The sequence below is a fragment of the Furipterus horrens genome, unplaced genomic scaffold, assembly GCF_987537825.1.
Source record: "Furipterus horrens unplaced genomic scaffold, mFurHor1.1.pri manual_scaffold_4, whole genome shotgun sequence".
Taxonomy (NCBI): Eukaryota; Metazoa; Chordata; class Mammalia; order Chiroptera; family Furipteridae; genus Furipterus; species Furipterus horrens.
The window spans coordinates 5,394,561-5,421,514 of record NW_028327174.1 but is presented as its reverse complement, the minus strand read 5'-3'; the positions used below and the strand labels follow the sequence as shown (position 1 = coordinate 5,421,514).

Sequence of the window (26,954 nt, the reverse complement as noted above, 5' to 3'; positions counted from 1 at the left end):
TTTAATATTTATTAAAGAGGTATACTCTTTATACTAATGCAAAAGGATAAGGCTCTTCTTCTCACTCAAAATCTCTTCTCTGCTATAAAGAATTCTCAATGCACTTGAACTAAGACTCTGGAGCACTCGGCAAAGAGGGGTTTGGGACAACCGACCAGATCAGTAGGTTCTCTCTCTTCTCAATTAAACAACTGAAAATAGGCACTTCAGTTTAAAACAGTAGAAGCAAAGTCTAAATATTAGAAAAATAGAGAGATGTAATGTAACAAACTGCTCCAGAATACATGCTTGAGGTAAAGAATAGTGTGTACACTTACGTATGGCAGCTTCAAAGGAGATCTTCAGTTTTTAGTCTTCAGGCCTTTGATTTGCTCCTTCTTCCTGGTTAGAATCTTTTTCACGTTCCGATAAGCTGCTGTTTGTTGGAATTTCTTTTCTAATTCCTTTTCAGCCATGCTCAGAGGCTCCTGAACCCTCAGCAGGTCGTGCTTCACTGTTGCTAGACTCTCTTCCAGGGATTTCTGGGGTTTTTTTTTTGTCTTGTTGTTAAGTGTCTTCTGGAACTCGCTCTTTAAAGCGGCAACTGTGTTTTCCAAGGCACTCAAGTCTTGGGCCTTGATAAAACCCCTCCGGCTGCCTTGCTCGAGCTGTAAACCATGGGTGCGCTCGCTAGCTTTGACTTCTCCTCCAGTGTAGCCGTAGCCTGTATTTCAAGGGTCTTCAGCCTTGATTTCAATTTTTCATTGTCTTCTTGAAGTCTTAAAATTTCCTTGTTTAGGAATTCTGCTGTCCCACCTTCGTTAAGTGGAGCAAGTTTGGGCTTTATGATATCCATGATGGGCTTTTTATTGGAAAATGTAAATTCCGCTTTTTCAAATTCTGCAACTTGTTCTAATAATTCTCAAGTTCAGAGATACCTGTTTGGAGCTTGAGTTACCACTTCCCAGTTTGCGTGAAAAGCTGCCGCAGAAGTAACGCATCGGTGTGAGCTGTGTTGATGAGCTCAGACTCCACCTCGCTGTGGACCACAGCCTGGAGCCCGCTCAGAATTCCCGAGACTTGTCTGCGGTGAAGGTCGCCGCCATCAGTCTGCTCTCCTTGAGGTCTTGGAGGCAGGAGTCTACAGTTTGGAGTCTCAAACCTCTTCTTGAATGAGCAAAACGCATATAATAACTTCATTTTGATGGTGCTCATTTAGGCCCAACTCTGCCACAGCGGCGGGCGGGAGTCTGCAGCCTCCGGGAGAGGTAGCAGCCAGGCGGAGCCCCGCTCAATCCGGGGTTGCCGAGGGAGGCTGGATCGCAGCGGATGCAGGTTGGATCGCAGCGGATGCAGGTTGGATCGCAGCGGATGCAGGTTGGATCGCAGCGGATGCCGGTAGATTTTTACCCGGGTCAGGAATTTCTCCTCTATTCCTACTTTCCTGAGAGTTTTTATAATGAAGGGATCTATTTTGTCAAATGCTTTTTTCCCCCTGTATCTGTTGCATGATCGTGCCATAATCCATTGATTAGAATTCTGGGTTGACAGTTTTTATTTTTTTTCTGCACTGACCAAAAAACGAAACAAAATAAAACTTTTCCATTTATTTCTGGCCTCCATGGTTTCTAATGAGAAGTCAGCTGTCATTCCAACTATTGTTTTTCAGTAAGTAAGGTGTCATTCTCTCTGGTTGATTTTTTTACTTTGTCTTCAGTTTTCAAAAGTTTAATTGCTACATGTCTTGGCATTAATTTCTCTGGGTTTATCTTGTTTAGGGTTTACTCAGTTTCTTGAATCTATAGGTTTATATTTCTTGCCAAATTTGAGAACTACTCAGCCATTACTGCGATTACCTTTTTCAGTCTGATGCTTTGTCCTTTCCTTCTGTAAGTCTGATGACACAAAAGTTAGATCTTTTGTTACAGTCCCATAGGTTCCTGAGGCTTGTTTTTTCAGTCTGTTCTTTCTCTCTTGTTCAAATTGGTTAATTTCTGTTGTTCTGTCTTCCAATTCAGAGTTTTTTTCCCCTCTGTCGCTTCCATTCAGCTGCTGAGCCCACCCACTGATTTCAGTTATTGCACTTTTCTGTTTTAAAATTTCCGTTTGGGTCTTCTCTACCTATCTCTTTATTTGCTGAGGCTTTCTATTTTCTCATTTGTTTCAAGCTTATTTGTAATTGCTCATTGAAACATTTTTTATCATTACCACTTTCAACTTCTGTCATCTTGGTGTTGGCAACTATTGATAGTCTTTCTCCATTCACCTGCGCTCTCACAATTCTTGGCAAGTTGACTGATTTTCAACTGAAACTGGACATCATTATTGGACTTTGGATCTTATTTAAAACTTCTGTTTTAATTGGCCTTATTTTGACACCACTCCAGAAGGGGAAGGTGGAAGTAGAAGTCTAGGTTCCCCTTCTTAGTCCCCATTAGCACTCAAGGGTACAAGTGCTCCTTATTACTGCTGGGAAGGGTGGGAATTCAAGTTTCCCACATGGTCTCTACTGACACTGCAGTGGTTGGGTGGTGGCCTCATGATTGCTGGGTGATGGTGACAGTCCTGCCTCTCCACTGGGTCTTGTCCAACACCACCCCAGCAGGGAAGGGAAGGGTTGCCTCATTACTGCTGGGTGGAAGTGAAATTCCAGACCCTCTTGGGGTCCCCTCTTATACCACAGGAGTAAGGGAGTTCATTATCAGCTGAGTTATAAAAGTTCCAGCTCTCTAATGGGCCTTACCACCCTGGCACAGGTGTTGGAATACCTGGGGCTCTCGTAGATTAGGCTCCCCACTCAGCTTTGCCAGCACGGATGGGAGTGGGATCCCTTTTTTTTTCTGTGTTGTTTGGATGCAGTAGGGCACTTATTATCTAAAACATGTTTGCTAGAGAAAGCAGCCTTTTGTTGCTTTCTTTTCTTTTTTTTTTGTCTGCTTTCATTGGGGTTGCCAGCGTCTTCAGCTCCAAGTCTGGGATGTATAAGGTTAAAAAGAAAGTCCAGGGAATTCACTGCCACATCATTCCTCAAGTCCTGAGGTCCCTAACTGCTCTGCCTTTTTTGCTCCAACCCTAGGAGTCTTCTTGTTTATTTACTTCTAATATATTTTGTCCAGTTATACTTAGAAGAATAGAGAAAATATATCTACTCCAACTTCCCAGAAGTGGAAGTCCTGCCTAGCACTTTCAAAAGAGCGTATCTGACCATGTGACTCACTGGTTAAAACCCTTCAGTGGCTTCCAATCACTAAGGATAAAGGCTCTATTTGACAGTCTTGCATGATCTGGTCCCTACCAGTGATAAATATTTAACAACCAACTCTGGGAGGTGGGGAGGAAGTCAGGTAGGGGGAACCCTGATTTATAGTGTTTGCTGATTTCTGTGGTGTAAATACTACTATTATGGCCAATTGCAAGCTACCAACATGACATTGCTAAATATGGAAGAGATGCTAACAATTGACTCCTGCATATCATTGCAGACTCATTTATATCACCCCTTCTCTTTATACTCCAGGTATTCCAAGCACTAGGCATTCTCCAGCTTCCAGCCCTTTCTACACAGTTGGCTCTACCTGGAATGCCATTCTTCCACACCTCGCGGTGTGTATGAGTGCTGGAGGCAGCTTGCATCAGCTTACAAGAGCAATTGTTACACTTCCAGGAATGTCAAAATTTAACTGCTAAAACTATAAATCAGGGCTTTAAAAAAAAAAAAGTTTGATTTTGAACATTCATCAGCACACTACTGCATCCACTCCTCTGTCTGGCTCTTCCTTTAATCTCCAACCATTGTTTCTACTAAGAGGACTTCCTCCTACTCTCTGGGCTTACTTTCTAGCAATACTTCAAAGCACCCTGCACTTTTCTTTCCTAAAAGTCATTGGAATTGTCATTAATTGGCTTGCCTCTCTGCCACTACACCCTAAATTGAATGAGGAAAGGGGCCTTTTGCAAATTCTTAAAATATCAGAAGCCTTTTTATCTAAATCAGCATGGTGTAGTTGATGTACAGCACGTTCTGTTAGATATTTTAGAAATAATTGTTAAATGGATGGACGGCTGAAAGGAACAGAACTAAAGTAAAACTATAACCTATTGCACTGTAACCTGAGTGAAATCATGAAGGATAAGAATCTGTATGAAATCCACAATACATATTCTTAGGCTTACGCAGCAGAATCTAGTACACACACAGGCTGCCATGGCCAGTCACTAGAGCAAGACAAATCTCCAAAAGAGATAGCACATGAGGTTTCTAGAGCTTAATGGAACCACCCCTAAAATCATTCATCTCCCCACTGAAGATTGGAAACTGTTGCTGCATCCTCTATTGCAACCCTACAATACCTTCTTCAAAAAGCTCAAAAACTCTTAAACAATTGTAAAAATTATATCACTGTCAGTCCTCTCCCCTAATTTACTCCTCCAATATCTTCCCCTAACATCTGCAATAAAATCCCTGATCTGGCCCTGGCCAGTGTGGCTCAGTGGATTGAGTGCCAGCCTGCGAACTGAAGGATTCACCGGTTCAATTCCCAGTCAGGGCACGTATCTGGGTTTCGGGCCAGGTTCCTAGTGGGGAGAATGCAAGAGGCAACCAATCCATGTTTCCCTCTCTCTGTGTCTCCCTCCCATCCCCTCTCTCTGAAGATGAATAAATAAAATCTTTAAAAAGAAAAAGAAAAAAAATCAGTGATCTGGCCCCTGCCTGCCTCTCCAACATCTCTTACCACACTCCCTTTACTCAATAAGCTTCAAATTTATTAATTCAACATATACTGAGCACCTATAATGTACCAGGCACTGTTCCAGGAGTTTTGCTTACCAATAAGCAAAGCAATCAAAATCCCATCTTGGTAAGGACACACGAAAAACAATAAACCTAATAAATGATTAAATAAAAAGAAATGATACCATCTTTTTTTAAAAAAGAAGAAATGCACAGTAAAACTACAGGGCAGCAGATCATGCAGAGCCTTTTAAGCCATTATAAGGACTTTATCTTAAATATCACTCTGCACAGAGGCCTCATGACCCAAATTAATATTGCTTCCACCTCCCCTCGGTCTCGTGACCTTGTTTTGTATTCTTCAGAGCATTTAGTGATACCAGGGATTTTATAATGAATTTATCCATTGACATGTGTCATTATTTCCCTGCCAGGAGTTTGGCTCCTTAATCACTTTCTCTCCTGTCTATGAGGGGGATTAATAATAATAATAATAATAATAACGGAATTATCTTCTGGAGGGCAGGCTTCCCCCTCTAGATGAGCGATCTAGGAACCCACCTGTAGCAGTGCACCAGCTGGCATTGTTGTGAGAGGCTGTGTTTGGCTTCAGTGGAACTTTTTTGAAGACTCAACCCATCTGCCCACAGAATGCTGAGTGTTCAGCAATTTTGGACCCAAAACAGCATGATCCCCGTGCCCCACCCTTCCTATGCACTCGATCTCACCCCAGCAACTTTTGTTTTTCCTGATGAAGAGCTAAAACAAAAAACTGCAGAAGCACTGAAAGGCATCAAAGTCATCAGGAGTTCAAAAACTGTTTTGAGCAGTGGAAAAAACATCTCAGTAGGTGTATTGCATCAAATGGAGAGTACTTTGCAGGTGACTGAAGTTTAAATGTTTAAAAATAAATATACAATTGTTTATAAATAAATTCCGGGTTTTTGTTTTTGTTTTTGGTCCCCCCTCATGTAACAGGACCTGGAACATACTCAGTGAATTTGTTGAATGAAGGATAAATATGCCTTCGACATCTTAATTTACTAAGGATTTCTAGTCTTCATATAGGGGCCTATGGGGGCACAATAAATAAATGGCAGAGATCTTAACATGTAATCATTAACAAAACTTGAGCTAGGAAAAAACTCTGTAAAGCTCCCATTATGCTTTAAGGCCTCAAACAAGTTTTCTCTTATCCAAGTCTGGTTGAAGCTGTGATGCTCTCACAAATTTGTTGTTCCTGTTTACGACTAAGGCAGGGAAACAAATACAGTTATTCAGCTTTAGCAATGGAGTCTGTTGAAGAGAAAAATCTGAGAGCCCTGGCCAGGAGGCTCAGTTGGTTGGACGGTGGACCCGGGCAGGGGGCTCCTAGGCCGTGGGTTCGAGGCCCTGTCGAATCACGCAAGGGAGGGAGGCAACCGATGGATGTTTCTCTCCCACATCGCTGTGTCTGTCTCTCCCCTTCTCCCTTCCTCTCTCTGAAATCATTTTAAAGAGAGAAAATATGAGATTTCAAATAAGCCAAAAAAGCACCTGTACTTTATGGAACCCTCAGACCGGATCCCCTTTTGCATCTCTAACCTTGGCCGGGTAGGAATGACCAGGACGGATTAATAGCTGAAAGCCGCACACAAATTCCAGTACTGCGACCAAAGATACGAATGGCTACGGCTCAAGGCGTGGGAAGAGGACGGAAACGAGGGAGAAAGAACCCCACAGCCGTCCAGCTGAGGAACGGGAAACGCGTGTGGAAGCGTGAGGCTGACATGGTGTTCCTCAACCAAAGGCCACCCCAGGGCGGGCTGCAGAGGGCATCGCCCGGGCTCCTAAGCGCCCTTCCTGCCACCAGTCATTTCAGGTGGCCAGGTGATGGCGGGGGATGCCTGCTCACTTCGGCCCGGGGAAAGCATTCGGGGAGCTGCTTCCTCTCCGTCAAACCCTGAGCACTTCTCGAATTGGACTCAGGAAACCAAACAGCGGCTGGGCTCCAGCTCTCCCCGGCTCCGGCCTGGCTCGGAAGCCGGTTAGGATTCGCCAACAGCCAGTGCGCAGACTGGGGTTTCGGCAGCAAGAGGGGGGGCCCCGGCCTCGCCCTGTCCGCGGCAGAACGCGGCGGAAAACCAGCCGGCACGCGAGCGGCGGGGCGGCCGGGAAGGCGGGGCGTGGCCGGGGCCGCAGGTCGCAGCGGGACGGAGGAAGCAGCCACCGCCCCAGCTGAGGGAGTGTGGCCGGGGGCTTCCCGCGGGAGAGCGACAACAGCGAGTCCTTACGAGCTTCACCACCCGGCTCGCTCACGTCCGCCGGGCCCCTCCCGGCCCGGCCCCGCCCCGCCCTGCCCAGCCCCGCCCAGCCCCGCCCCTCCCCAGCCGCTCCGGCCACCGCCTCCTCCCCAGCAGACACAGGAGGGGCGAATCCTCCGCCAGCGCCTTTAAGGGGCGTGGCCACGTGTTCCGCCCCTATCCTCCCCTCGCGCGCCGGTTAAGGGGCGGAATGCGCAGGGGCCGGGAGTGTGAACGAGGAGTGGACTGGTGCGCAGGCGCAGTGGACGGAGGCCAGACCGTGTGTTTCCAAAATGGCGGCAGCGATGGATGTGGATACCCCGAGCGGCACCAACAGCGGCGCGGGCAAGAAGCGCTTTGAAGTGAAAAAGGTTGGGTCTCGCCAGCGCCTTCCTCAGGGAAGCTAGAGAGGCTCGGATCTAGCTGGCAGGCCCGAGGATGACCGAGGCGCGTGGGAAAGGGCTTCATTTCAGGGCGTTCCTGAGACCGGGTACCGCGCAAGGAAGCCAGGGGGCGGGTCCTAGGGTTGATTGGCGTGAGTGCGACCCACTGTCCGTGACAGTGTTGGTTTCACTTAGAGGATGAGGGGCCAATCACGGAGGTTCTTATTGAGATGCGCGGGATTGCGATTTGGCTACGGGAGCCAAGCGGCTGAGCTGTCACTGGAGAGATTGGGGCGTGGGGGGGGGCGATCAGGAAGGGGGTGTAGGTGGAAGGGGGAGTCGGAGCGATGCAGAGGGTGGAGGATGGGGCAGTGCGGCGAAAGCCGGGAACTTGAAGTCCTACCGCATTGGAGGCATCTGAGGAGCGGGGCTGAACTCCCCAGCCCCGCACCTTTCCTAAATTCGGGGTCCTTCTGACCCTGAGGGACCGATACCCGGTCCTCGCCTAATCTAGGTGTCATTACCCTTAGCACCTTCCCTGTCCCGAGCCCCGCCCACTGAGAGTGTCTTGAGTGTAGTAACTCTTGGCGCTTTTGAGAGGTCTCTGATTTGTCACACAAGCTGCCCTAGTCATGTCATATCCAGAATTCCCCTTAAAAACAAACAAAAACCATAGTGGAGTTTGTTAAAAAGAAAATGCGAGCCCAAATCTTGTGTCTTTTAGGGGAGGGTTCGGTGCTAGTTGCTAACGACCTACTAAAAGTGGAAAAGCAAAAAATGTGAAATATGTACTTTTGCATTAAATGCCTTAGAGTGGTTTACTAACAGTTTGGGGGGAAAAGTGCCGATCCCCTTCTAAGATGAAATAAGTCTGTTCAAAATGAAGATTCTGAAACAGGGATGGTGGTATTCCCGGAACACCTGGCTAAACAGACAATATTCGCCCTCTTAGTTGCTTTTTTGGTGTTTCATCACAGGCACTGCGTGCTCAGTGACAACCAGCAGCCATATTGAAGAATTGTAGAAGTACGATTTTTTCCTCCCGAGTTAAAGCCGTAGGATAAAAAGTGCTGAAGTTGATTGAAAGAGATGACAGTTTTGGGAGGTGGCCCAAATCAGGAGGCGAAAAGGGAGTTTGGTAATGTTTATTACAGAACCCAGGAGATTCAATTATTTAAAGGCCACTTTTAGATACACTTACTGGAATTATCTTGGCTTTATGTAAGAGTCTTTTGAGTATGAAAAGTTGAGACCATTAGGTTATTGATGGTAGGAGTGAAACAAAATTCTAGAGCATTCTAGAGTTTGTCTTGAAGTAATATTGTAAGAATTAAATGAAGATCTTGTTTCGTGTACTGACACTGGGTAATTAGCTATTCCAGTTTATCCCACGATTACCCATTTTATGATCCAGTCCTCCTTTTATTTTGTTGTTCCTAGCTTTCACCTCCCCACTCTTGTATCCAAAGCTACCTGGAAGAGCAGATATGTACTCATGCAGAAATTGAACTCTTCCACAACTGTCAGACGGAACCTGCACAGTAATTCACCTCTGTTTGCTAAGCTTGAAGCAGGCACTTAAAAGTGATTCCCAATTTGCTTACATTGATATAGCTGACCGGATTATCTTAAATTCTATGAAAAAGTAAAATTAAAAGGTGACTCAGTTTCTGTGTTCATATACTCAGCCCTTTGAAGAATGGGTGAGCGTTCATGTTGCTTACTGTTGCCATCTGATATAAGAGTAAAGTAGTATCCAAAAATTATTGTTTGGTGGTCCTTGTGGCCAAAGAGGTGATAGCTGCGGCATGAAACCCTAGAGGTTGTGTGTGTGTGTTACAAGGAGAGTGCATTGTCCCCCCTTTTTCTCTTTGCAGTGGAACGCAGTAGCCCTCTGGGCCTGGGACATTGTGGTTGATAACTGTGCCATCTGCAGGAACCACATTATGGATCTTTGTAAGTAATTGGAGGAGGGCGGAAGGCAATGGAGAAGGGACAGAGATTATGACTATCCTGATGTGACCAATTTCATTCTTCACAATGAAATATAAAGCAGAGTCAGAGCACTTGGGGTCTTCTGCATCTAGTCCATTAGTATGTTTGAAACAGAGTTGTTTTTACGGTGCTCTGCAGGTACACCCATCTCAGAATAAATCTACTCAGTTGAAAGATGACAGGGCCACATTTAGAATGAATTGTGGACCCAGAGGCACTGTTGATTCCTTTGTATTTTTCACCTAGTACACAGACTCCGAGGCAAAGGTGAAAGGAAGAAAGTAAACTTTGAGCTGAAATATTCTATCACAGCTAGTTTTTGCCAGGCAAGATTTGTAAATTAAGAAAAACCTACAAAGTAAGGATGTTCAGTGTTAGCCCCAAACACAGTTAAGAGGATATCACTGCCAACCTCTAAATAGGCAATTAATTGCACTAAAGAAATTGCATTTAAATCTACATATTCCACCACACATGATGGATTTTATAGCTATTGATGGACTGACTTAATAACCTTATAGCAATAAGGGCAAGAATGTTAACCACACCGGGAAGAGTTAAGATTACTTTTTCAGCCGGGTGCTAAAATGGTTTGTTACCGAGATCAGAAGTGGGGCAAAGAAATTTCAACTTTCTAGAAATGAAATTATAGGCACTTATTTTTTAAGTCACTCACCTGCCTCTCCAGCTCACTCTGGTAGTTTCTCTGGCTTGTCATTCTTTAATTGTCCATGGTCCTGGTCTTTTTGCCTGCAATGTTCTCTGCCTGCCCTCCCCACTGCTTTGGTCTAACCCAGCACTGTCCAATCTAAATGTGAGCCACAAACCCAGGCACACTGAAAATGTACTAGTGCATTAATAAAGTAAAAAGAAACCGATGATTTGGTTTTATTTATCCTACTATATTCAAACTATGTTAATTTCAACATGCAATCAGTATTTTAAAGGGAGATATTTTACTTTTTTTTTTCTTTTTTGTACTAAGCCTCTAAAGTGTATTTTACATTTACAGCTAGTCTAATCTTAATTCAGACTAGCCAATAATCAAGTGCTCAATAGCCACATGTGGCTAGTGTCCACTTCATTGAGTAATGCAGAACTAATACTTGGTCTTCATAACTCACCTTGGACTTGCTCAAAAATGTTTTCACTGACCATACTTAATACACACAAACAGTTCTGTCAGTGTCCTCAAGATATCCTGTAGTTTCCTTTGTAGCAACCATTTGATTTAATTGGTCCTCTATCATGTCCATGTGATTTATTGCCATATTCCCAGCATCTAGCATAGCAGCTAGTACATGACAGGTTCTCACTAAATATTTGCTCAGTGAATAATAAAAACAAAATTGGAGACTAGTTTGTGATCATTGCAATTTGGAAAGCACAAATCAAATATTTTGTGTTGGAAAGCAATCATGGCAAGTGTTGGTAGCTTATTGCCCTTGGTTTCTTTGAGTTTTGACCCTGTTTACCTTTTCATACAATAGTCAAAGCAGATCAGCAACTACCATGATGTTTGATATAGACAGAAGGAACTCATCACTGAAAAACACATGCACATTTTTAAATGTGTTTGGGTGGGGTGTTTGATTACATGCTTGCCAATTTCTTTGCCACACCTTTTCACAGGGAGTTGCACCCGCAGAAATTTCTACTTTCCTGAGGCTCTCTTTTCTAAATAATTAATGATTGTATATAACCCTGATTTTATTTTTTTACCTCTATATTTAAGTTGTGTGTCTCTATGGATGGAAGAGAATGCACCTCTTGGGAAGACCATGACAGACAAAGACCGTTGATATTCTGTCTTCTCTTAGAGTGGTCAACTCAAGGGATCAGTGTAGGCTTCAGTTAGACACCTGCCTTATGGTATACTTTATTCTTACTTATTTACTTATCATATCTTTAAGTGTCAGATGAGGGAGTAGAACATTGAGCCCCTATAACAAAAATTATGAAAGTATTTTTAAGTTATATTTTGTACTCATTTAATAAATATTTATACCCTGGAGACCTTTTGTTAGGCACCAGGATAAAACTGACTGAGATCAAGTCTTTATCCCTAAGAAACATACTCTTGTTTAATACAGATACTATAGAGAAATCTGATTGCCACAACTGGCCTTGTCTTTCAAAAATAAATTGAATACGATTCTTGAAAAATACTTTTTGTTACAGATGAAAATAAGAATCTTGGTTTAGCAATGGCCATTTTCTAATATATTCTTGTTTGGCATTAAATGAATAATTAAATACATAGCTGTAAATAAATAAGCGTGATTATGGCTGTGCCCCAGTTGGACTCTTCTACAAAGCATTCTTGGTCTGAAGACTTTCTTTTTTTTGAACCCATATTGATACTATGTCTTTGTGTTTATTTTATATTGCCCCATTTCTTGTTTTTTTACAGGGTTGCTGAAATACACAATCTGCTAGGTTTTGTTTTCTCCGTTATGCTGAGTAATCTGGTCCCAGATCAAGAGAGCATCCAGAAAGGCTTAGACCCAGCCTTTATCCATGAGAAGTTAGTCTCTTCCTAAAACCACAGTTCCGTCCGTGTTTTGAAAGTGTAAAATCCATTCACTTCCAAGATGAAGCCATTGCTTCCTTAGCAGTACTGAAGTGTAGAAGTCCCCAGGCTTTGTGTATCACATGACATAGCTGCTGCCTTTGCCAGGGCTGGGGTAGGAACCTGGGACCTGCTGCTTGTCTGCTCTGGGTGGACTGTTCCCCTGTCCGTGTCCCTGTTTAAACTAACGGCTTAATCTCTGCACCAAAAGCTTGAAGACATTTTATCTTAAAACATTTTACACTTGTATTTAGTAGTTTTTCCTGCCCTTTTATCTGGCATTCTAGATTGCAATCCTATCCCTCCTATATATTTTTCTTTGTTAAAGATTTTCTGGTAGTGAATAAATACAAATGTTGTCCCCCGTTCTCTCTGTTTATAGAAGTAGTTTTTGTTTTCCTGTTCAGTTCCTGAGATCCTGCTTTGCATTTGGCATAGAAAGACAGCCCTTTAAAAATACCTAGATCTAGAAAAATATAAACATGATAATGTACCTTAAAAAACTTTTGTTACTTAAATAATTGTGCCTTTTATTTAGCTAATTTCATAATACATAGTCCTCGTGTATGTGAGAGTCCAACCTGAAGGCCGTCAGGTTTTATTTATTCAGCCATCCCTTTATATGGTGGTGCCTTCACAGCCCCAATAAATTCTTGAATGTTCCGTGTAGACCCTGTATCTACTTTTATCAGAAAGAAAATCCAGATATTCTTTTCGCAGTGTGAATCTGTGTAGCAAAAGCAAGTTCTGAAATTTCAGATTATTTGCTTTTCATATTTTCAAAGGGTGAAGAAAAAACTCTTATTACAGTGAAAGTCTTCCCCTAAGACCATTAACATCTCAGCATTATTTTCTTCCAGTTTTACTATTTTCCACCTATGGATGTTTGAAGTAATTGGCTACTGTTAAATAGTCTTTCCTGGAGATTTTTCTTCTTCAGAAGGGGGACTCCATTTAGTTACCACCTTCAGAGAAAGCAAATTATACCTTAGTAACTTTTGTGCCTCGAATATGTATCCCTAGTAGAGCTTTACTCATCACCTCTGGATCTCAGATTTTCATTCTGTGTAGGTTCCCTTCTCTGTCCTCTCTGTGAAATTGATACTGTATGCACTTTCAGTGATTTCTTCTGTCCACCAGACGGAATCGCTGCTACAGGCATCACTAAGTAGCAGGCCCCAAAAACTCTAACCAACTAACCTGACAGATTTGCTTCGTTGACAGTGTTTTAATGACTTGAGATGTGATGTCTTCCCGCAGAGCACACCCTACAGTTTGCTGCAGGCCTCTTCACCCCCTTTTATCTTGCTTCTGTCCCAGTTCACGTGTGTGTCTGCCCACCCTTTAGGCTTTGGAACTTCCCGTGGGCAAACCTGAGTGTTCTGTGGGCCTACAAGGAAGCATTTGCCAAGAACAGGGAGAAGGTGCCAGTTCGCAGGATAATAAGAGTTATGAGATGACTTTAGGAATTTACGAAGAAATTTACCAAATTAGGAGATACCACTTTCATTCGGACAAGTCTGGTTGTGTTCAGAATTAAAAAGTGTCTCTTCCTTCGTTACTCTGTTCTTGATCAAGGGTAGGAAATTGTCGCACAGCGTACTGTTAAGTCACATCTCTGCATTACCTGTTTTAAACCATTTTCACAGTCATTAAAAAGAGTTATAACTAATTAATTACTGGAGATCTGTTCAGGTGTACAGCGCTGGTCCCCCCAGCCCGGCCCAGGCGTGCCGTCGTGTGGCCGCACGGGTAGGACTGCTGGAGACCGCAAGGTTGTTGCTCCTGCTTTGTTGCTCTTGTTCCCACAGGCATAGAATGTCAGGCTAACCAGGCGTCTGCCACTTCTGAAGAGTGCACCGTTGCATGGGGAGTCTGTAACGTAAGAACACGTTTTTCCCTTTCAGCATGGCTTATAAACGTATTACTGCATTTCATGGTTTGCCAGTCTCGCAGCATAACTAGGAAGAACAGTGAGTAGGCCATCTTTCTCCCAGAAGGTATACAAATAGTAATAAAAAAACAGAAAAAAGATTTTAAGTCTTCGTAGTATTCACCCATTACAGGATAAAGATTATAAGTTGTTGCAGAGACACTAGTTTGCCTCAGTTACAGGTGGGCCCACTTTTGTTAGCAGCATTTTGGGGATGCGTCTTTGGAAATTGCTTTCAGAGCCTGAGGCACAGGTTTTGGAATATCCTTCTGTTAAGAAAATCTTTACCTTCTTAACAGATTTTGTTTAAGGGTAGGTGACCTATGGAGCTAAGTGTGGTGAATAAATTGAGTGTTCGTGTGTGTGTATGCACATGCATGTTAAGTGTGGCAAATGTACTAAGTTAGGATTTTTTTTTAACATGGCTCATGCCAGAAATGTTTTGTGCATCATCACTGGGCTGGTGTACGGCCTTCCTGGGTGTGACAGCTGTGAAGGATAACAAACATCTAATATGTTATTTCTAGCCTGTGTTAAAAATTCATCCTTGTAGCCATATAGTCCCAGTCAGATGAGCTAAAATTGTCCTGTCTGGGTCTCCTGTGCCCAGGGGACGGAGGACCCCCAGCCCCCTGTGTGGCACGGGCCTAAGAGACTTGGAGCCTGCGTGCCATCGTGTGCTAAGTGACTTTGGACAAGTATTTTACATCTCTCAGCCTGGGTTCTCTCGTGGACTGCATAGAATTTAATCAGAATGATGTGATTTTATGTTCAGAGAGCTTAGACCACCTCCGTGCACATAATAAGCATAAGAGTTTGCCGAATAAACACAGACCTGGGGTAGTTACTGAAGAGTAGCAGCTATCAGGGCCTGAGGCTGACCCACACCTTGTGCTGACCGTCTCAGTTCTGTCAGGCCCTCTGGGCAGAAGCCTGTGTTGGCTACAGGACGGTGTTGGTTGTTTATGGGGGTGAAGAAATATATCAGCCTCTGCTCTCCTTGGCACTCAGGCAGATACTAAGATGCTGCTACCCTGTGGCGGAAGGGGAAGGGACTGGGCGTCCCATACGTTTGGCCGAAAGACTGCTCAGCCTACCGTAAAGTAGAGCCGGCGTGGTGTGGCAGAAGCCCTCGGACTAGTTCTCGTCTTTTACTAACCAGCTCCATGAAGTAGGCAAGTCAGTTGGCTTGTCTGATTTTCAGTTTTCTGTCTAGAAAATAAAGAGGATAATACCTGTCATGCTTAAAATGACGGAACACATGTTAACACCTTTTGTAACTGGAGAGCACTGGTCAGTGTACTTTGAGACCGCTCAACATACCCATAACATATGTTAGATTGTTAACAGGAAGAAAATTGGGGTCAGGGACGTTCGAGGATGCTGCCACTTGCCACGCAGCCTCGTTTGCATCCCCTTTCCCTCATTTTCTGAGGTAGGTGGAGTGTTCAAAGACCCTGTACTGCTCCAAGGTGCCTAGTGGGGGGTGGGGATGAAGAGGGGTGACTGGGTGAGTCTATCCCATGATTGATAAAAGCAGCTGAGCTTTCTGCCTTTTAGAAATTTTGTGGGGTGGTTATTTTTTTTCCCATAATGGGGTGTATGAAAGTCAACAGTAAGGGATCTTCCGAAAGCTGCCACTCTGGGAGAATGTGTGTCCTGTCGAATAGCTGCAGTGTATGCACTGTGGGGTCCGCCCTTAGTTACTGAGTTCTCTTTTAAGTGCCATGCATGTTTTGGGAGACATTACTGATCAGATTTCAAGGCTGTTAGTAAACCCATCCTGCAGCAGCTTTCCTCGTTTTGCTGGGTGTCAGCATTTACCCCCTGCCCCCCCCACCCCAGCTTGACCATCACAGATTAGTTGAGGAGGAACGCTTGCTTCTTCTCTCTCAATATATTCTACCCGTTTGAGCAGGGGACGGGGACACGGGCCTTGCAAAGTGTTGGAGGAATTGTCATTCGCATCTGCAGGTCGCCAAGGCACACAGGCTTTCCTTCTCCCCCAAATCGGAAGGCCCACTGCCAGCTCTGTCTGTTACCAGTAGTCCTCGCACTCTCGCCCTTCACTCCCTGCCTTGCTCACGAAATGAGCCCTTTGATGCTCTTAGCTGCTGGGTGCAGTGTGTTCATCACAATTCTTCCTTTTACCCTGGATTTTAAAAATCTCGTTCCCTTTTAAGACAAAGTCCCTCCCCCATTAAAGGCTCCCTGAGACCGAGCTCCCGTAAGAGTGCCGTGTCTTTGGTCACCCCTGGGAATAAAGGCCTTGGAACGGAGGTGAGGTGGCTGACGAAGGGCTGGGGAAATCGCCATCTCAGCCCTCGGTGGGCGGCAGGGGCAGCGTCCTGCCGGGGCTGGGAGGCTCCTGTTCTCCAAGGAGAGCAGATGCAGCTAGGGACCAAGAGTGGGGAAGTTTGAAACCTGCAGGCGATCAAGAGCCTCCTTCCATGTGTCCGAGGGACGCACAAGCATCACCCAACAGGCCGAATGGGACTAGGAAGCCGAGTTCTGTCCTCCCTTAAGAGAAAGGGAGGGACTCACTGCTAGAACACACACCCTTCTTCCTCAGTCGTCTCCTTCTTCCATAGTAATGGCATTTCTAGCAGGCATGTCATTGGAAATGTCCTTGTAGCTGCCGAAGTGTGTGGGTTGTGACTTTCTTGCCTCTGTTTCCTGTCGTCCGTTGTTCTCCTCCAGCCCCCTGTATGTAACCATCCCACTGCATTTGATATATTGTCGTAGAGGGCTGAGCCCACACAGTTAATTTTAATACAATGTGTCTTTCCTTCCAGCATGCTTTTCACTTCCACTGCATCTCCCGCTGGCTCAAAACGCGACAAGTGTGTCCCCTGGACAACAGAGAGTGGGAATTCCAAAAGTAGGTATCTGGCAAGACTGGGCTTTGGTCAGTGCTGGTTTTGGTTTTTTAAGGTTTTAATTTATTTATTTTTAGGGAGAGGGGAAGGGAGGGAGAAAGAGAGGGAGAGAAACGTTGCTACGCGAGAGATACACCCATCCGTTACCTCTCCCGCGCCCCCAACTGGGGACCTGGCCTGCAACCCAGGCCTGTGCCCGGACTGGGAACCAAACCAGCGACCTTTCTGTTCTCAGGCCGGCACTCAGTCCACTGAGCCACAGCAGCCAGGGCTGGTCGGTGCTGTTCTTTGTCTCACCTCACCTCAGGCTGAAGGGTGTATAGTCTTAAAACACGGAGCATGGGACATATCTTGTTTTATAAACTAGCTTTTGGTTAATTAAAGTCTCATCTATGTGGGAAATGCACAAAGGCATGGTCAACATCAGAAGTTTGCAGCCTAGAGTTTCCCAGCTTCTAGGATCTATGAAAGTAGAAAATATGAGGATCTGCAAACTATTAAATATTTTCAAAATCGCATCCATAATAAGGTTCCAGGGGTTAACTAATGTCAGGTACCTTTATTTTGGGCAGAATCATATTCACCTATCCTGTTTCTTTGGTTTATCTTAAGCTGATTAATTCTGATACAGCATTTATGGCCATCTCAACTAAATTATTACTATGTAAGTAAAACATGGCGTCGTAAAATTTTAGCATTTCAGACGCTCAAAAGGACAGATTAAAAAAACGGGTCTCCCGCATTAGCCTTCCGGTCTCCCTCCTGGAGGTGACTGTCAGCGCAGGCCGTGTCGCTTTCCTGACTGTCTGCGCGTCCTTGTTTGTGCACGGGTGGGTAGACCTCTGTAATTGTTTTTCTTAGCATAGATATGAGCATCTTCTATAGTAATTTATTTCGCTTTTTTCTTTCACTTTGGAGATTTTCCATGTCCACACATATAAACTACCTCCTTCCTAATAGTTGCAGAGTATGTTTTTATGTAGATACACCATAATTTATTTAATCTATTCTTGTTGATAGACATTTAGGTTCCAGTTTTTCACTGTTAAAAACAATGTGTAGGGATGAACATTTCTATACACGAATCTGTGTGTGTATGTGCAAGTGTATATCTGAAGCAGTAATGCTTGAAGGAGGAGTTTCTGGGTGAGGAGTATGTGCATTTTTATTTTCGATGGTGTCAGATTTTCCTTCCCTAAGAATATGTACTAATTTACACTCCCTCTAAATAGTGCCCTCACAGTCATAGACATACAAATACATACATGGAGATCACCCGGAAAGCTAAGAAGCTCTTGCTGATGGTTACCTCCAGGAGTGACCGTGATGGGAGACTCATTTTCCATCTCAGTTACTCTAATCGTTGAAAATCAGTATTCAATCGCATTTTTAAAGTTTTGAGTGAGGTTGAGCTACTTTTCATGTTTTTATGCCTCATATTTTTCTATAAAATGCCCTTTTTTCTGTTAATTTGTTGGTCATTTTCTTTATCAAAATTGTTATGAGAAGGGGGATTTTATTTACTTGAGTTTTGATTAATAGGATATAATTAATTTTAAAAACAAAAATAGGGTTTAGTGCGTTGTGTTTAGAAGTCCCTTATTGGTACAGTTATTTTGCCTTTAGACTTGGTTATTTACTTAAAGAGTTTGGGAAGTTAAAAAAAAAAAAACGTTTGGAAGTCATATCAAACGCATGTTCACTTTTCAGAAACCTGCAAGATACTCAGTGTCTTACCCATCCCATTGCACTCCGTTCAGCAAAGCGTATGCCAGGTCCTGTGTGAGATGTGAAAATGTACGGGACAGCCCTTCCCTGTTCTTGGGGGGCTGGCGTGCTGAGGGGAACCGTGACAGTAATGCATGGGCAAGGCAGAAGCACTTTTCTGCGTTCTCAAGAGGTCTTTATGACTTGCTCTTCCCTAGAGCAGCCTCAGGATTCTGTTTTGGACCAAAACCATCTCATGTTGCCCCTTACGTATGCCCAGGTTTGACCCTAAGAATGGGGAGTGTGAAGAATTCCTTGTGTTGGGCTTTGACACTGCCACTTTATCCAGCCAGCGACTTTGCCAGGCAGTGGTTTTCAGTGCAATGGGAAAACCAGTTTGTAAGGGACAAATTATAGCGTTCTTAAATCTGACAGGCAATTTCTGGGTGGTTCTCCAGCTCACGGACAAACGCTGGAGCTCTACCCTATCTGGAGTTTGGCACAACGTTTTTTAGACAATATTCAAGTGGATTTCTTATGAAAAGTGGTTTAAGGACTAGTAGTTCTTTGGGATGATTGGAACAGTGATCTGGAATTCTGGTACCCTGGTTCTTACATATAATGAAGTATTTTATTTTATTTTATTTTTTAGTATTTTATTTATTTTTAGAGAGAAGGGATGGGAGGGAGAGCAGGAGAGAAGCATCAGTGTGTGATTGTCACTTACACGTCCCAAACCGGGACCTGGCCAACAACCCAGGCATGTGCCCTGACTGGGAATCGAACTGGAGACCCTTTGGTTCATGGGCTGGCACTCGGTCAGAGGCTAACTTCCCCAAAAGAACCAGGACAAAAGATTAAGTAATATAATGAAGAATCTTGTGTTCAAGAAATCCATTTGTATGAGGAAGAAATTTCCTGGCCTTGCTTACTTTTGTAATCTTGTTAGAGCCAAATTTTGGCTTCTGGGGAAATCAGAAAACACTTAAATCCATGCTTAGTTTTTGTACTTTGCGTAGTTTTGCCATTTCTGTAGTGCTGGATGCAGTCAGAGCTGTAATGGCAACTAGTGACAGATTCTGAAAATGAAGGCTGTTCTGTTACTATTCTCTGTACTTGCCTAAGTACTGGAGCAGAGGAGAAAAGAGGCTGCCATAGGCAGGGAGAGGCCCAGAGCTCAAGCTATCTGAACCACCGACCCGAGCCCACAGGTGGAGCGCCCTTCCGCAGCCACCAGCTGGGGCTTCTTCCTCTCGCCCCCCTAGTACCACCCTGCACCAGCTGGTGCCTGGAAGGCAGTCGGATGGGTATGGTTGAGTCCCAGGGAGGGACCTTCACTAAGGGGGCTGGGTGTAGTAGCTAGGACGTTACAAAGGATGCTAGGATGAGAGGGGCAGGGACCCGTGTCCTAACCCAATTTTGGAGCACACTTACATCTTTTCAAAGTTTTAATCAAATTTGCTCATACGTTTAAGCAGGTTTTATAGTCTCAAAACAGGAAATTACTAAGGAATTAATAAAATGATTTACTTTGTCTTTCAGGTATGGGCACTAGAAAAAGAATATTTTTCCATCAAGCTCAACTGTTTTGTTAATTCATTTAATGACTTGCCCTCCTGTTACTTATATGATAAATTAGATAGAATTGTGTCTTTTCTGCTTTGTCTTTCCTGCAATCCTATTGTGTTCTGTGTCAAATAAAATCTAGTTGGATTCTAGAACAGATGCTGTCTCTTGTGTACGTGAAAAAAAGTGAACCTAACTAAAGGGTCCCCCCTTCCTAGATTGGAAAGCCAGCTAGTGAAGGTGAGACGTTCGTTCGTCAGAACCAGAGCAGAGGTGTGCTGTGAGCACCTCTCTTGGTCACAGGGCTTCTGTCCGCAGCCTGGTTACTGATGGCCATCTTGGGCCAGTTGCCTCTGCTCCAAGGTGTCCTCCTCTATAAAGTGGCCTCTAAGGACTCAGTGGCATCATGTGGGCCCAGAAAGAGGCTTTGTAAACTGTAAAAACACTACACGAATGTTGCCTTCGTATTTGGCATGTTGCTTTGTCATCTTAGAGACGTAAACGTGAAAAAATAATCTGGTATGTAATCTTGGCTGGCAAAAGAATGATTTATGAACTCAAATGAAACATCGGTGTCCCTTAAAATTGAATTAACAAGAGGATTCAAGTTTCCTTCACCACCACCACTCTTTGAAATTTGTTTAAGATGTGCTGGCCGTGGTGGACTTGCCAGCTGTACTATTTAATGGCCGTACAGAGTCTCTAACTGAGAAGCAGTCTGATCACTGCCGTGGTTCTCAGGGGCCTGAGGACTCCTGGGGGCACCTGCAACCCTTTCAGGAGGGTCATGGAGTTTCTTTTCCAGCTGCCTGTGTGTTTGAGGGCAGCTTTTCTGTATATTATTCAGTCAGAGCAACATACTGAGTGAAGAAGCAAACGAAGATGCAGCTGTCTCCTGTTAAGTCAGATATAGAAGAGATTTGCAAAACTGTAAAACAACGCCACTAATTTGTTTTTTGTCTTGAAAAATAGTTACTTACAATAAAAATATTTATGTTAACATGATGGAGTTTCGTTGTTTATAAATCTTCAATTTCTCAAATTTTATTTCCATTATGATAAGTATCATATAGCTATAACCCATACAAACAGAAATTCTTTAAGGTCTTCCATTTTTAAGATCATAAAAGGATCCTGAGACTAAAACGTTTGAGAACCTCTAGCTTAGTAATAAAGAACTTCGTCTTAATAAACCTGGATCAAAGCCAGCTTCCCCACTTAGCCGCCACACAGGCCTGGCACATAGCAGGCGCTCACCTAGAGGTAGCTGCTACGATCGCTATTATTTTTGGGCTCCCACCTATGGCAGAAACCCCCTCTGTTAAGCCCCTTCTACATGGTTGTTGAAACTGCCCGAAAACCGCGTTCCTTCCACACGGATGACGGTGTTACATATTGGGAGTTTTCCGGTCGATATCAGGACTCCTGGTTGCTGAGTACAGACATCTAGCTCCTGCTTAGGTAAAGGGAAATTTATTGGAGGGATGTGGGGCTGGGTACAGCGGAACAGAGGACAGGATGGGGCTGCAGCTGGCCCAGGATGAGAGGAAGCACGGACCGCCGCTGGCCCTCCCGCTGCTGCTCCTTCACTGAGGCTAACTTCAAACACGGCGGGAGAACCGGATGCTCACACCTCTGCCATCACTCCTTCCACAGCTCCTGCCACGCCAGGCAGCACAAGAGGTTGTCCCTAAAGACTTTCTGGGAGGGTTTGTCGTACATCGAGTCAAAATGTCTTCTGGTAACATAGCCAGTTATTTTTGTGTTGCCTCATGAACCTGGTAGACATAAATCTTGCCCGAGGTATTACGGAATTATTTGCCGAGTGCCTACTGTGTGCTAGATATACCTAGAGGACACAGCAGAGTTAGCGTCTCCGCCCTCAAATAGCTCACAGTCTCGGAGGAGATTTCTAAGAGAGCGAACGAGTGATGGAAGCTAATTCTGGAGAGCTTGACAGGGCCCAGACGGCTTGATCTTGAAGTGCCCACTCCCTCTTGGTTTTCCTTCTGACAGCTGTGCCCTGTAGGAGCTCCTTTCCAATCCCCCCCTGAAGGTTCTGGTCTCAGTTCTGCTGTCTGGGAGACCTCATCCTCATGCATAGTGACAACAGTGGACTGGACCCTTGGATGGGCTCCTGACAGCTGACTGGGCCTCTTCCCAGACTCGCTTTCAGTAGCGTCAGGTTGGTGGCGTGGAAGTGTATTTCCCCACGGAAATTGAGAAACACTACCAATGAGAGTGTCTTTTCCCTAGAGAGCCCGTTAGCCATTCTCCCCCCACCACTGCATAGTAGTGCCCGTTGTCCCTGGTCGTGTGTCTCAACACTCAGCATTCAAAAGTAACTGACCTATGATCATTCTTCCAAAACGTAAGCCTCCTGGATGACCTATCCTGGTTAATGGCTTTTTCACACCCAATTCCTGAAGCCAAAGGCCTTCCGGACCCTCCGCTCCTTCCCCTCTGCACCTAATTAACCATTAACCTCCCTCCAGTCCACTGCTGTGCTCCCACTGAAATCTGCATCCTCCTCTCCGTCCCCACTGCCCGTGACGGGGCCCTAGCCTCTTCCTTTTTCTCGAAGAAGGTCCAAGTTCCCTGACTGGCCATGCTGCCGTTCCTCTTCTTGCTGTAACAGAAGTAAGTCTTTAATTTGGTCTGATGCCCTTGCCACTGGCTGAGAAGTCCCGCACGTTGACGGAACCAGAGTGAGTCCCTTTCCCATCGTAGACTTTGAGCATGCTCATCCTGGCTCTCCGACTTCCCGGCAGCTGCAGCAAGGTGGGCTACCTAACCACCCATCAGGGCCACTGACCTTGCAATCATGGTGACCGTGGGCAGCAGCGCTGGCAGCCCCCGAGGCCCAGTGCAGGTGGCACAATGGGTTATGACAGCAAATAACAGCATCAACAGCCGACAGCTTCCCGGACTAGTTTTGTGGCACCGTTTTGGCTGTGGTCCCGGGGCTGCCTGTTTTCTGAGCCCGATTCCCCAACAGCTGCCGTGAGTGGTCCAATGTCCTTTTAGTATGCGCTCTGCTATGGAACTCATCCAGCTCATGGAGCCCACTACCCGCCCTCTAAACTGGGCCCGCACCCCATGCTCTACAGAACCTCCGTAGCCTGTAATGTCACAGCGTACCCCCATTTCTGCGCATGTCTGTGCAGCTTTGCATGAGTCCCTCAGCCCGTTAGCAAAGCTAAGAGCCATTTGGAGAGCTTGGCCCAATAACTTTAAAGAGCCCGCCCCTGGCTTCTCATTGAACTTAGAGTTGAAATTTCTCACCCACGCTGACTCATCCCCAGGTGAGCTGGCCCCCGCCTTCCTTCCTAATCGCATCTAAGAACTTCATTCCATCTGTGATCACAGAGCTCCGACCTCCCTGGAGGGAGTCGGCACCTGCCCGGGGTCTTGGCCTGGGACACCCCCACATCTCCAAATGTCTGGCTTCTTGGAGTCTCAGGACGTACATTAACTGTCACCTCTCTAAGGAGGACTTCCCTGCCACGCTGTAGAAATTGCCATCCAGTTCGCTCGGTCACATCAGCCCATTTTATTGTCCACAAAGCATTTCGTGCTACCTAAGTTGTCTCAGTCACTTAAGTGATGACTTGCCTTCTGATTCTGAAGCTCCAGGAGAGCAAAACTTCATCTGTCCTATTTGCCTCTGAATCTTCAGCACCTACCACTGTGCCTTCGTCGGATTAATAAATAAAGGAATGAACAAATGAACAGCCTTGCTTTTATTTCGTTCATGCCTGTCAAGCCAACTCTAATCAGGATTGGTTGGTCCATCGGGAAAGAGTACTAAGCTGATGGTGTACATGTGAGTATTTCTCTGATCCCAATAATAGTTGTGGTTCACTTTGGAATAATTTTTGTGTTATATAAGCCTAAGAGCATGGTTATTATTGTTGATGTTTATTTTTATCAGTATCTACTATTCGTTGGTTGTCAGTGATGTGATGGCCATCGACGAGAACTTTCTCATCCATTTTATCTTCACCAAAATAGAATCTATGAGATGAGTACTGTTACTGCCCCATGTTCCAGATCAGGAAACTGAGGCTCAGAGAGCTGAAGTGACTGTAAGTTCTCACTGTCGAGAATGGTGGAAGCAAACTTGGAATTGGGATCAGTCTGACTCCTGCTCCTCCCTGGCACAGGGTTCACTAGGCCCTCTCCCCTCCCCACCCAGAGGATTCTGCTCACCCTCTCTTTGGTGATAATGATTCCAGCTCACCCCACCCCTTGCAGAGGGTCTGCCCACCCTCCAGTGCCATTGCCCATGAACCAGAGTAGGTGATCCTTTCAGTTTAAACAATGGCCAGATATTCCGTTTTTAGCTCTTTTCTCTTCAAAAGAAATAAGTTTTAGGGAAGAAGGAGTAAAGATATCACCTATTGTTTTTTGTTTATTTGTTTGGTTTTTTGTTTGTTTTTTTAGAACCCCAGTTCTTAATATATTAAAGGTCAGAGTTGAGTGTACAGATCAATAATAATAATGTTCTTCATTAAATTGAGGCTGGACGAACAGCCAGGTTCCCTGATTAATAAAGAAGCCTTGACATTTGTATAGCCCTTAACAGTTTACAAAGGACTTTCACTCCCTCCTCTCATTTCCCCCTCACACTAGCCTGGTGGAGAGAAGGCGATCTTGGAAGGAGATGAACCCCGGGGACGGGGGGAACGTCCCAGCCCACAACTGTGGAGCCGTGTGACCTTGGGCAGGTCACTCAATCTGTCTGAGTCCTTCATGTATTTTTCACTTTAAATTATCATGCAATAGACTTGACTTAAAAAAAGAAAATCTTAGCAAATAGTTTTATGAATTTTAACAGATTATTATAATCACCACAATCAGAGTACACAGCAGGCCCACTTCCCCAAATCCTTCCCAATCCTAAGCCCTGACAACTACTGATCTGTTCTCCATTCCTTACAGGGTTTGTCTTTTCGAGACTGTCATATAATGGAATCACCTCTTGAGATTGGCTTTTTTTCACTCAGCAAAATGCCTTATGATTAATCCAAGTGGCCGTGTGTATGAATAGTTCGCACCATTTTATTTCATCACGTGGATGAGCACAAGTTACTTATCCGTTCATCTGTTGAAAGACATTTGGGCTGCTCCCCATGTTTTGAGTCTCATATTTGTGTTCTTGTTCGGTTTTGGTTTTTGCAAGTGTTTTTTAATGGTGGTAAAATATACATAATATAAAATTTACCATTTTAAGTATAATTTCATAGCATTAAGTATTACACTTAAAAAATTGTATAACCATCACCAACTATTTTCAGAACTTTTTCATCACAGATTCTTTCTACCCATTACACAATCACTCCCCATCCCTCCCCACCCCCCACTACAACCCCTGGTAACCTCTATTATTTCTGTCTCTATGAATTTCCCTATTCTAGGGACTTCATATAAGTGGAATCATACAATATCTGTCCTTTTCTGTCTGACTTTCTTCACTTAGCATAACATTTTAAAAGTTCTTCCATGTTGTAGAGTGTGTCAGAATTTCATTTCTTTTTGGACTGAATAGCATTCCATTGTGTATATATACTACATTTGTTTGTGTATTTATCTGTGGCTGGATGCTTGGGTGTTTCCCACCTTTTGTCCATCACGAATAGTTCTGCAATGAACAAAATGTATGCAAATAACTCTTTGAGATTCTGCTTTTAATTCTATATACCTAGAAGTGGAATTGCTGAATCGTATGGTAAATTCTATATTTAGCTTTTCAAGGAACTGCCAAATTGCCTTCCATAGAGAGTGCACTATTTTTACATTCCGTGGCTTAAACAACAGAAATTTACTTCTCGCAGTTCTGGAGGCTGAGAAGTCCAAGATCAAGGTGCTGGCAAGTTTGGTTTCTGGTGAGAGCTCTCTTTCTGGCTTGTAGATGGTCACCTTCTGGCTATACCCTCACATGGCCTTTCCTGGGTATGAGCACTCAGGGAGAGAAAGAGAGTTCTTGCCCTCCTAACTCTCCTTGTAAGGACACCAATCCTATTGGACTAAGGCTTCACCTTATGACCTCATTTAACCTTAATTATCTCTTAAAGAGCCACACTGGGTGCTAGGGCTTCAACATAGGAATTTGGGGTGGGGGCGTGGAGGGGACACAATTCAATCCATAGTAATGTCTTTGTGGACACTTATTAGTTTCCATTTTTAAAATAATAATCATCTTAGATGTGTGAAGTGATATCTCATTGTAGGTTTGATTTACATTTCCCTAATGATTAATGATGTTGAGCATCTTTACATGTGCTTATTGGCCATTTTCTAAAATATATTTCTATTTATTGATTTGCGAGAGAGAGAGAGAGAAAGAGGGAAACATCAATGTGTTCCTCCACTTACTGATGCATCATTGGTTGATTTGTATGTGCCTTGACCAGGGATCAAACCCACAGCCTTGGTGTATTGGGATGACGCGCTAACCAACTGAGCTACCTGGCTAGGGCTTATTGGCCATCTTTATATCTTCTTTAATGAGATGTCTTTTTAAGTCCTTTGCACATTTTTTAATTGTAGGAATTCTTTATATAAACTGGATATTTAAATCCTTATCAGATAAATGATTTTTAAAAATGTGTTCCCATTCTGTGGGTTGTGTTTTCACTCTCTTAATAATGTCCCTTGATGCACAAAAGTCTTTAATTTGGATTAAGTCTGATTTGTCTTATTTTTGCTCTTGTTGCCTGTGATTTTTTTTTTTGTCCTGTAATTCTTTTTTTTAAGTATATTTTATTGATTGTTGTTACAGTAGTTCCAATTTTTCCCCCTTCGCTCCCCCACTTCCTTCCAGCAATCCCACCACCCCCCTTAGTTCATGTCCATTGGTCATGCATATAAATTCTTTGGCTTCACCCCTTCCTATATTATTCTTAACTTCCCCCTGTCTGTTT

General features: G+C 44.2%; 1 protein-coding gene and 1 pseudogene across 1 annotated transcript; one reads left to right on the top strand and one right to left on the bottom strand.

Annotated features, from left to right (window-relative positions):
* Positions 1-341: 341 nt before the first annotated feature.
* Positions 342-1,207, bottom strand: LOC150010970 (leucine zipper transcription factor-like protein 1 pseudogene; annotated as a pseudogene).
* Positions 1,208-7,227: 6,020 nt separating this feature from the next.
* Positions 7,228-20,185, top strand: RBX1 (ring-box 1). The gene is made up of 5 exons (XM_090272374.1): positions 7,228-7,364; positions 9,254-9,332; positions 13,755-13,825; positions 16,672-16,757; positions 20,005-20,185. The coding sequence occupies exons 1-5, from the start codon at positions 7,287-7,289 to the stop codon at positions 20,015-20,017; spliced, it is 327 nt and encodes a 108-aa protein (XP_090128500.1). The 5' UTR covers positions 7,228-7,286; the 3' UTR covers positions 20,018-20,185.
* Positions 20,186-26,954: the final 6,769 nt, after the last annotated feature.

Coding starts and splice junctions, on each gene's coding strand:
- RBX1 (XM_090272374.1), top strand. CDS start 7,287: ATGGCGGCAGCGATGGATGTGGATACCCCGAGCGGCACCAACAGCGGC. Junction 7,365..9,253: donor AGCGCTTTGAAGTGAAAAAG/GTTGGGTCTCGC, acceptor TTCTCTTTGCAG/TGGAACGCAGTAGCCCTCTG. Junction 13,826..16,671: donor TTGCATGGGGAGTCTGTAAC/GTAAGAACACGT, acceptor CTTTCCTTCCAG/CATGCTTTTCACTTCCACTG.